This window comes from Herpailurus yagouaroundi, unplaced genomic scaffold (assembly GCF_014898765.1).
Source record: "Herpailurus yagouaroundi ecotype Mexico unplaced genomic scaffold, PumYag 162, whole genome shotgun sequence".
NCBI lineage: Eukaryota > Metazoa > Chordata > Mammalia > Carnivora > Felidae > Herpailurus > Herpailurus yagouaroundi.
In genome coordinates, this window is record NW_024412403.1 from 56,773,107 (window position 1) to 56,784,977 (window position 11,871).

General features: G+C 38.5%; 1 protein-coding gene across 1 annotated transcript in view; it reads left to right on the forward strand.

The window, feature by feature from the left end:
* CUNH3orf85 (chromosome unknown C3orf85 homolog) overlaps positions 1-11,164 on the forward strand; it is a 14,838-nt gene extending 3,674 nt beyond the window's left edge. Inside the window, exons 3-4 of the mRNA XM_040483650.1 lie at positions 9,202-9,335; positions 10,748-11,164. Of these exons, the coding sequence (XP_040339584.1) occupies positions 9,202-9,335; positions 10,748-10,837 (224 nt within the window). The 3' untranslated portion in view covers positions 10,838-11,164. The remainder of the gene's footprint in view (positions 1-9,201; positions 9,336-10,747) is intronic.
* Positions 11,165-11,871: the final 707 nt, after the last annotated feature.

Sequence of the window (11,871 nt, forward strand, 5' to 3'; positions counted from 1 at the left end):
TGAGAATAAACTGGGAAATAACTCAGAGAAAAATATCATTGCCTGTGACTGGATTCTTTGAGCACTCTGGTTGTTACAGAAAAACCATCTATTTTCCTGTCCATGTGGCACCATTTGTCAGGGCCCTAGAGTTGGAAATCCCATCAATTCACACAGGCAATGACCCAGAAGGGTTACTATTGAATCATATTAAATGCTGCCTTTTGTGAGTTACAAATTTCTCTGTCCACAAAATTAAAAGCAAATAAAAGATCTGCCAGGTCCAAAACATGAGCCCAGGAATTACATGGCCATGCATGTGAGCATGTATGTTTGTGTATGTTAATGTGTTCAGAGCAGGTTAGAACAGACTGAGCTTAAACTCAAGTAATACTAGTCTCTATTTACTTTGCAACAAAGTCAACACACTAGCAATTGTAACATCAGTAAAGCTGAAGCTCCCAAGTTAAAAGTTCATTTATGAAAGCATTTCCTTAACAGGTTAGTAAAATTATGGAATTTAAGAGCTAGTCCTGGGGCGCCTGGGTGGCGCAGTCGGTTAAGCGTCCGACTTCAGCCAGGTCACGATCTCGCGGTCTGGGAGTTCGAGCCCCGCGTCGGGCTCTGGGCTGATGGCTCAGAGCCTGGAGCCTGTTTCCGATTCTGTGTCTCCCTCTCTCTCTGCCCCTCCCCCTTTCATGCTGTGTCTCTCTCTGTCCCAAAAATAAATAAACTTTGAAAAAAAAAAAAAAAAAAAGAGCTAGTCCTGAAGTTCAGTGTCTTTTTTTTTTCCTAACTAATTTCCATTGACTCTTTTGCCCTCTGTCTTTTTACTTCCCTATTTGTCCTGTTCCTTTTTTCTACGACTTTTCACCTCTTGAACCTTTCATTTTTATAACCTCCCTTATTTTGTCTCTATTTCCTTTCATTTCTTTTCTTGATTTCTCCCTTCTCCTTCTTTTTCTTCTTCATATTTTTCCTCCAAAACCCAAAATTTTTTCTCTCTCATTCTCTCTCTCATTAACTTTTATCTGAATTGTAGCAAAGTGACAGTCTATTACATGAAATACAACTCTTCTCTTTTCTACCATAAATTTTTGGATCAGTGATCAAAATTTAGAGTGGGAATCAAGGGGCGCCTGGGTGGCACAGTCGGTTAAGCGTCCGACTTCAGCCAGGTCACGATCTCGCGGTCCGTGAGTTTGAGCCCCGCTTCGGGCTCTGGGCTGATGGCTCAGAGCCTGGAGCCTGTTTCCGATTCTGTGTCTCCCTCTCTCTCTGCCCCTCCCCCGTTCATGCTCTGTCTCTCTCTGTCCCAAAAATAAATAAACGTTGAAAAAAAAAATTAGAGTGGGAATCAAAAAAATAACTATTTCATAATTTCTAACAATAATTATTAACAGAGAATAAAATATTCAACTTTATTTTTAAAATATTCAATTTTTAATATTCAACTTTAAATATATGAACCTAAACATGAGTATTTAGAAAATTAGAAAATTGGAAAATTTCTCCTACACTTAGATCTTTGAAAATTTTACCATATGGCCAAGATGTCTGTATATCCTTTTCTCCTGATCCTCTTTTGTACTTAATTCCAAGTGACTATTTATACTTTATTTCTATACTTAATTTATGTGCCTGGGCATTTCTTTCTTTCTTTTTTTTTTTTTAAGACAAACATTTTAAGGGATGAGACTAGGACTCAATCCAATAAAAATAGTAAATAATAAATGTAATTCTTTAATTGCTTATACTGAATGCTAAGTGCTTTGCTTTCAGCATCCGGTACCTGAGCATTTTTGAACTTGTGCCAGGACTGTAGTGCTTATTCTCCATCTCCAGCACCAGGCATCATGTAACACTTCCAATAGCAGTATCACCCAGCCCTTAAGGGAAATAGCTAGCTGTGGCCCATCCTGTGGATTTGTCAGACATTGTTGTGTCTTCTGCCCCCACTAAATTCCACCATGTTTATTCACAGACAAAGAATTCCTTCCCTCATTGTAACTGTTTATGAATATTCACAGAATTCACAGCCCTGGCTTTCCAGGGATGATAAGTTCCTGCTGGTTGGAGGGCCCTGGTCTATTCTGTTTTTATTTTTGGTGGGTTTTTTTTTGTTTGTTTGTTTGTTTCTTTTCTTTTTAATGTTTATTTATTTTTGAGAGAGAGAGAGACACAGAGTGTGAGCAGGGGAGGGGCAGAGAGAGAGAGGGAGACTCAGAATCTGAAACGGTCTCCAGGCTCCGAGCTGTCAGCACAGACAGAGCCTGACTCGGGGCTCAAACTCACAAACCATGAGATCATGACCTGAGCGGAAGTCGGACGCTCAACCGACTGAGCCACCCAGGTGCCCCTGTTTGTTTCTTTTTTTTCTCTGTTTCTTAGTGAGGCTTAGAGACAACAGACATGTTGGGTTCTCTGTCCCACCTTCTGACACATAGAACTCCCCACTTCCCTTCTTTGCCTGCTTATTTGATCAAGAGGAGAGATAAACCAAAGATGATCATGGAAGGCAATCAATTCCCTTTAATCCTGAGAGTGGCTAATTTGGAAGACATAACATAGTATAAGATATAAAGGACCTGACGACTGGACCCCAGAATTTGGTAAATTGCATATCTGGTTGCAGGTTGCAGAACCAGAAGAGAAAGTATGATCTCTGAGGGCAGCTAACTCTCAAGAGAGAGAAGGAAGAGCTAGCTGAACATGCCAAGTTATGCCTTTTGGACAGTTAAATGGGGCACCACCCCTTCCGAGGGGCAGAGTCTATCTGCAAAGGGGAGAAGGGTGAGCTGAGGTTACTCCAATTGAGTTTCTTCTACAGGAAAGAAAATAGGACTCTGCCATCAGACTCTGTCCTTTGATTCTATATCTTATATTTCACATCAGGCTTTCTGGTCTTTTTTCGTGTATAGGTTCCTCTTCTTGTGTAGGTACAAGGAATCATCTTCACAGTCAGGTGCATAGTATAAAGACTATTCAGTTATTTCTCCAATATCACATTTAAAGGCTCTTTTTCAACCTTCCCTGGGTGATAACAAAATAGGGAATCATTCCATTTCCAATTGTACAGTTTTCATTACCAACATACTGCTCCGCAGCCCATGATGGGCACTCTTCTCTGTGCATAATGTGAATACATTTTTATTTGTATTCTTTTAATTATTGGCTAGGACTATTTTGACTTCTCCTTCACTTATTTCTATCTATCTCAGTGCTGAATTTCTCAGCAGGTGAACTCCTTGATGGTAGTAGGAGCGGTACCCATTTAGTATATTCTATATGTTTTTGATGCCCTAACACCATGCAGAGAAAGTAATTTTCAGTTAATGACCTATTTGTTATGAATATATTCCAATTAAAAATACTAGAGCTAGAAGAGACCTTAGTTAGCTTCATATGATCTAGCTTCATTATACTTTTTTTTTTCATTTTTATTTATTTATTTTTGAGAGAGAGAAAGTGAGAGTGCAAGTGTGCACACATACGAGCAGGGGAGGGGCAAAGAAAGAGACAGACAGAATCCTAAGCAGTCTCCACGCTGTCAGCGCAGAGCCCCACATGGGCTTCTAAAGCATAAACCATGAGATCATGACCTGAGTCAAGGATCAGGCGCCCTTGATCCAGCCTCCTTTTAAAGAACAGGAAATGGAAAGGCAGGAGTAACCAGCTAATGACCCAACAAATCACTGGCAGGGCCAGGATAAGACTCTCAATCTCTGATCCTTCTTGGCTTGTGTGGCAAGAGCTGTGATCTCGAATATCTCCATACTCTGAAGTGGCTGCCTTACTTGAACTGTACAGAATTTTCTGCAGACTATATTCAAGATATGTTTAGATAGCAGAACTAAGCTTGACAGATCCTATTAAAACTACTATGATACAGGATGAAAGGAAGGAGGGTGTGTAGGGAGTTGGGAAGAAAAAAAAGGAAGATTTTTTTTTATAGCTTATGATTTTAAAGTTTAAAAAAGGCATTAACCTGGCTGATACTGCCTACATTAAAAAAAATTAAAAACCAACAAAGTAATAAAACTCAGGGTTCAGTTTTCAAACCCCAGCAGTATTATATAGGCTTACAAACACAAACTCTGATCTTGCTCTCACTAACTTTCAAGGTTGATCAGGCAGAATGAAAAAGGGAGGAGAAATTTCTCAAGCAGAGAGGATAATAGCATGCCCTTCTGTATAACTTGCATTTTATTTCCAGCCCTGCCAATGACTTACTATGTGACCTTGAGTGAGTCATTTCATCTCCGTGTGTCAATTTTCTCATTTGTAAAGTAGGATAATAAATACTACTTTCTGTCTCTCTCCTGGGTGATGTTATTATCACCACCAATTAATATTTATTGGATGCCTGTTGGGCACATAATGCTGAAATAGGTGCTTTGAATGTTCAGGGGCGAGGGTGGGGGATGAGGGGGAGATTGCATCAGTGAAATATTTTCCATGAGCAAAAAGATAGAAGATTTTCAAAAGACAGAATTATTAGAGCTTAAAATAGCTATGGTTTATATTTTAAACCATGCTTCTCTGCTAAGATTTATGTAATACATTTTTTTCCCTTAGCAATTGTACAATACACCATGACAATTATAGTGCAGATATTGGTTTTACTTTTGGATGATTCCAAGTAACACTATCTTAAGTGGTTACTGTATTTTCTTTATCTAGCTGTAAATTATATCCTGAGCCTAATGTATGTACAAACATTTATTAGATATTGATATTGAATCTTCTTTGCCTAGATACTCTATTTTGAAAACCTCCCCCTCTCATTTTTTTTTAACAGAATAACACATTAAATGTCTAATACTGTAACACCTTTTCTTCAAAGAGAATGAAGAGAAATCTGAGAAGTGGTCTATGAACACATCTCAGTTAAAACTAGAACTTCAATGCTGGGCAGTCCTCACTAGTGAGCCCAAACGAGTGAGTTCCCTGCTCTGTTCCAGTCAGTCCTGTCTTCCCATCCATGGTGTCAGTCACCTGATTCAGGTCCCACTTATCTCTCCTCTGGGCCATTAGAAGAGGCCCCAACCTGTTCCTCTCACTCTCTCTTCCTTTTACCATCTGCCTTTCACACTGACAAAGGAGTTTCCAAAAGTATCTGTGAATGGATAAGCAAAATGTTGGCATATACATACAAAATATTATTCAGTCTTAAAAAGGAATGAGTAACTGGGGCACCTGGGTGACTCAGTCAGTTAAGTATCTGGCTCTCGATTTCGGCTCAGGTCATGATCTCACAGTTCATGAATTTGAGCCCCACATTGGGCTCTGTGCTGACAGTGCAGAGCCTGCTTGGGATTCTTTCTCTCTCCCTCTCTCTCTGTCCCTCACCCACTCGTGCTCAGCCATGCTCTCCCGCTCTCTCTCAAAATAAATAAAAATTAAAATAAATAAAATAAAAAGGAATGAAATGCTGATCTATGTTACAACATGTAAACCTTGAAGATACTCAACTGAGATAAATCAGACACAAAGGGACAAATAGTGCATGATTCCTCTTACAATGAGGTACCTACAATTAGCAAATTCATAGAGACAGAAAGCTAATGATGGTTGCCAGGGGCCGGAGGAGAGAGTGATGAGAATTGTTAAAGGATACTGAGTTTCTATTTGAGGGGATAAAAAAGTTCTTGAGATAGTGGTGATGGTTTTAGAACATTGTGAATGTGGTTGATGCCACTGAATCGTACAAATAAAAATGGTTAAAATGGTAATTTTTCTGTTAGCATATTTTATCACAATCAAACAAAAAAGTTTTAAGCAAACGTGGTCCTATCATTTTCTTGTTCAGAAATAATAATTAATTGTTTGAAGAATAAAGTCCAAACTCCTTGGTATGAGAGTAATTATCCCTCAGAATCAGGCCCCGGCTTTTCTTTCCAATGTTCATTTTGACCACATCTACACCTCAACCCTACCCTGCAGTCACATTGGCAAAGTGATGGTCACCGAAACTGAGCCTTCTTTGTTCCTCTGTTCCTTGGCTCTCGAATCTTCTTCAGCCTGGAATACATGTGCTTTGTTTCCACTCCCTTCTTCCTAACTGTGGAAACATTCCATAACCTTTGAAGCCCAACTCAAAACTGATTTCTCTGTGATGCCTCCATGCCAATATCAAAATTAATCATTCCCCCTTCAATTGGTCTGGCCACAATATGTTTCCTTGTAATTATTTATGAGCTCTGAATATAATGTGAATTCCTTAGGGGCAGAGTTATTCTTTGTTTATCTTTCTCTGCAATGATGATCAGAGCAGAGACTAGGATGAGGCAAGTGGAGATCTCATGGCACAAAATCTGTGAGCTTGAGAGCAAGTTTCTTCTTCTGTTTTATGCCCTAGTGGCCTCACTTGTTTCATCTGGGTCTCAGCTCCGGTGATTAGCAGTTTATCTTGACATCAGTAGGCACTTATAAAGCACCGTATTAGTTATCTACTATGACATAACTATTTTCCCCAAACTATAGCAGCTTAAAACAATAAACATTTATTATTGTACACTTTCTAAAGGTCAGGAATTTGGGAATGGATTAAGTCAGTGATTCTGACTCAGGATCTCTCGTGAGGGTACAGTAAAGATGTCAGTGAGGGCTACTGTGATCTGAGGACTGTTGTGATCTGAAGGCTTGACTGGAGCAAAAATATCAGGTTCCCAGGTGCTCCGTTTGTATGGCTGTTGGTGGGAGGCTTCAATTCCTTGACACATGGGTCTCTCTTCAGGGCTGTTTGAGTGTCCTCACAACATGGCAGCTGTCTTCCATTAGAGCAAGTGATTCAAGAATGGGACAAGGCAGAAACTATAACATCTTTTATGTGCTAGCCATAGAATCACACACAGTCACTTCTGCACTATCCTGTGGTTACACAGGGACACTCTACTAAATGAAAGAAGACCACAGAGGATATGAGTACCAAGGAGGCAGTGATCTTTGGGGGACATTTTGGAGGATGGCTTCCACAGGCATGCTGGTTTGATTGTATTGAATTTGATTACCTACCAGCAGGCTAGTATTACTTCTATCGTCTGTTGCTAATATCTTCTAAAAATTTGACTTTTACCTTTTCTTTTTAAATTACTGAATAACATAAATTGCTAACTTTCTATTAATAAAGAATGTGTCTGAGTCATTTTTCTATTTTCCATCACTAGTAGTGTTTTGAACCCACAGACAGCCTGATCTATGCATAATATCCACATCATTTTCAATAGGTAGGCATTTAGAACGAGAGCTTAGTGGGTTAACAAATTAATCTAGAGGTAATAGAACTAATAACTAGAACCCTGCTTAGTGCTCAGGTCAAGCTTGGAAAAGCAGATCATACAGAATGTTTAAGTAATGATTGGTTCCTTTTTTTCTATAAATGCAAAAGACTATTATTATTATTATCATTATCATTATTATTACTTTCCTTTGACCCCAAGAATTCCTGTTTCTTAGTCATAATATTGTACACTGGCTTTAAAGGGAGAATTCTAGGGGCGCCTGGGTGGCGCAGTCGATTAAGCGTCCGACTTCAGCCAGGTCACGATCTCGCGGTCCGTGAGTTCGAGCCCTGCGTCAGGCTCTGGGCTGATGGCTCAGAGCCTGGAGCCTGTTTCCGATTCTGTGTCTCCCTCTCTCTCTGCCCCTCCCCCGTTCATGCTCTGTCTCTCTCTGTCCCAAAAATAAATAAATGTTGAAAAAAAATAAATGAAAAAAAATAAAGGGAGAATTCTATCTCCCCTTCCTACTAGCCATGAATATATTATTTAAGTTTTCTGTGATGTAGTTTCCTTGTCCGCAAAATGAAATGATTGATAGTGCTGCTTCTTAGGTTTGTTGTATTAAATAAGGTAATTCAGGTAAAGTACTTAGCACAATGCTTAATAAATGTCAACTATCATTATTTGTGTGTGTGTGTGTGTGTGTATATATATATATGTATGTATATATATACATATATAAATGACATTGATACATACACACACATTCATGCACAAATAACCTAGCCACCTCTAACCATTGTCTTCAGACATCCATTTTACAGATTCCCAGTGCCACACATTTTTGCTCACATCATTCCTCTAGCTTAAAATTTAAAGTCTTGCTCCTTCTCCCATCCTACTAAATTTAATCTTTTCTTCAAGGAAGAGTTTCAGCAATTTTCCTGATCACGAAAATTTCTGCTTGTGCCCCAGAGCCCCAAAGCTTAATAACACCGCCTTCTCCTAAACTCCCTTAGTGCAATCAAATCCTATGTTTCCTTGTTTTATTTTGAATCTTGGACCCTTCCTTCCCCTCCCTTACAGAGGGGAGGTTTTGTATCTTATAGTCCACTGTAATCCTGGTCGGTAGAATCCTGTTAATGATGAAGCTATAGAGTACCTAATGTAACATTCGTAATAAATGACTCTTTATCACAAGCAATGAACAGATTGTATTGTTACCACAAATAGGTGGGCAGTGTGCTCTTCCTTTATACGAATTCAAATTAGAACTCTGAACACAATTGTGTTTTATTTGGGAATAAAAACACAATATAGAGTGTTAAAATTTCAAGATATAAAAAAGTCTGGATTTTAAAAACAGTCATCTTTTTTTTTTCTCTTAATCCTGGAGTGGAAAAGAATCTAAAATACAAACCTCTTCAATTCAGTGATAGATCTATCAATACTAACAATTGAAACCACAGTGCCAGATTTGGAAGCAGTCTACTTCAAACTGAAAGAAAAGGCTTGGAAGGGAAGAATAAAAGATTGTTGACTGCCTGGCTTGAGCCAGGTGGTTTACAGTCATGAATATATCCAATCCTTATGGCAATCCTATATTATTGTGTTACTGTGTTATTATTCTATGTCTTTACATACAAGAAAACTACCGCTTAGAGGAATAAAGAAACTTGTCTAAAAAAGTGATAGAGCTGGAATTTGAATTCAGATCTGTGGGCTCCCATGCATGTAAAGAAGGTTCTAAAAGTCTTTTCCGTTCATCACATGGCACTGGCTTTCATGCTGTACTATATTCAGGACACAGGGTGATGATAGTGCAGTCATGGCAAAAGGCTGAGGAGCAGTCATCTCCCACGAAGCATAGCTTTTTCGGGATCTCCTTGTCAGGCACCTAGACTCCCAAAGGCCACAGCTATGTCTCTTTAAGAGAATAAACAGTGAGATGTAAACTATTGACCTAAAAGATGCTGTGCTCTTGGACTCTAAATTACAGGAGCGTTGGGAGCACCATTTTTGTTGGAGGACCCTGCAAACCAGTTCCTACATCTCAAAAGACACATATATTTGCAGGATTACTGGGACCCAGATGGCAATCCAAATATGTGGGGAAACACGCTGGCTGATAAGGTATTTGCATTAGAAACAAATGGCTTCCCACCATCTATCTTGTTAAATAGGCATTGCATCAGCAGGCGTTAACACACCATCAGCCCTGATTTTTTCTATCTGCCCTGAGCTGTAACTGCTCCTTCCTTCCCATAAAATTGTTTTGTCTAGTAAACTTCACCTCTTCCTTCAAGACTAAAATCAAATGTCCCCTTCTTTCTGAAGACTTTCCTTTCTTTCCTGGGTAACATTCTTTCTTTTCTCCCCATTGCATGCCGTTCACATGTGAATGGCACACTGGAATTGTTTCTTTGTGCACCCAACCTCCCTTACCTAGGCTACAGAGGTGAGGTGCATGTCGTGTCTTATCCATCAAGGTCATTTTTCTCAGAACCTATCAAAATGATTGTTAGTCAAATCTCAGTAGATTATTGCATATTTGAGTAGGTGGATAAATGGACCGCAGTCACATTTAGTTCCCTTTTAGTTGTTCAGCAGCTTATTTTCCAAACCTTTAATAATCATCCAAGCATTTAGTGTCATTCCTTCATTTGCTTGCCTTCCATACACTTTTTACTCATTTGGAAGTCTCACTCCAAGAGAAATAAAGAAGAAACGTGCTTTAGCCTGTTTTATTCCATGTTTACTCTTTTGATGGAAAAAAAAAAAAAAAAACATTGCAACTCCAGGCCAAATGAAATTGTTGAATTGTCTGAGGATTTCAATTATTCATGATTTCTCTCTTAAAATTTAGCAATTTAGCAAACAAAAATGTATAACAAATTAATTAATCCCTTCATTTGTTTGTTCTTTTTCTCTTCACATGTGTATCAAGCTCTATTACCAGGCTAAAGGGTTGTATAAAGTCATAAAAAAATTGAATGTCCTTGTTTTTCTGGGGCCTTGGTCCTATCCTTACTCTGCACAGTTGAGTTTTAACTGGTCTACCAGGAATGGCTCATTTCTGGTTAGCATTTGCTGATTAAAACCACCAGCTTGAATAATGCATCTAGTTTTGTGCCTGTTTTTCTCCAACAGGCATCATTTAGAGGTATTAAAGCCAGACATTTGTTTATTTGGCAAATTAAATATTACATAAGCGAGTAGACTGTGTCTTCTTTATGGAATACTGAAATTTTCAAGTACACTCCTGCCTATAATTGTAGACTAGCACTGTGATCAACTGACAGATACTATAATGTAACAAGACTCTGCCACACTGGTTCATGCGGTAGCCCCAGAAATACTGTAAAACATTTAAGCATTGAAGAATATAGGTCACTAAAATTATGTTCACCAAACCTTTTTTTGTATTATTCTTCCACTCTATTTCTCTCAATCTTTTAGGATTATCTGTATGATTACCTGAATAATTGATGTAACATGTGTTCTCCATACTCAGAGATCATGACTTAAAGTTTCTTTTGTTACAGGCTCATGAAACATGGACTGCTTTGAAAACAATAGCACAATATTATCTGAATGTGAATACCTTCACTTTTGACATGTCCACTTCCCAGTAAATGTGCTTTGATGGTTAAACCAGGAGAGAAAAAAACGATGGGAGTCAACATGGCAATGCAACCAAACTGTGGGCTTTGGAGACATGGAGGCAAATCTCTGCCACTTACAAGATTACTTAATATGTCTGTCTCATGGAACTGTTGAAAGGAGTAAATATAAAAATCCATCTAGAGACCTAGAATTAGAAGTTCTCAGTAAATTCTAGATCTTAAGATAAGAACTAAAATAAAGACAATAGTACTAACATTGATTAAAAAAGGGCTCTTCTGGAAAAGGAAACCAAAAGCAAAAAAGTAGTGCCATTAAAACTCACTGTTGATAGCTTACTTTCTTTTGCTTCCTTTTTGAGAGAGTTAATTCGCTTTTTAATTAAAGGAAGAGGAGGGGTGCCTGGGTGGCTCAGTTGGTTGAGCATCCAACTCTTGATTTTGGCTCAGGTCATGATCCCATGGTTTGTGTTGGGCTCTGCACTGAGAGCACAGAGCCTGCTTGGGATTCTCTCTGCCCACCTCCTGCTCCTGTATATGTGCATGTGCTCTCTCTCTCTAAATAAATAAATCAGCTTTATATAAAAAAAAAAAAAAGGAATAGGGATCTCTCAAATGGAGTTGGTACTATCTTTTCAGTACTTTTCACTTTCTAAAGCCAGTCTATTTTAAGATCGTGCTTTTGAAACTTTTTCCATCAAAGGTGTGCTGCTGAAGGCAGTAGAGAATACAATCTTAACTCTTATCTGGGAGCAGATGAACCCACTGGAAATGTTCACCTGTAAGTGCAAACCTCCTTAGGAATTTTGCAAAATTTGTGCAAGCTTTGCATTTAAGTCCATAATATGTTGATATTTATTTCAATTTGAAACATTTTTAACTTACCGACCAAAAATACTTACTACTGCTTTTCAATAAAACTGAAAAATTGACTCTAAAGAAAAGTGGACTACATTCATGCTATAGTTTTCCATATACCCACAAAATACCATTTCAGTACCATACTTTGAGAAGTAGTGAGGACATGATAGAACCAATCACCTGGA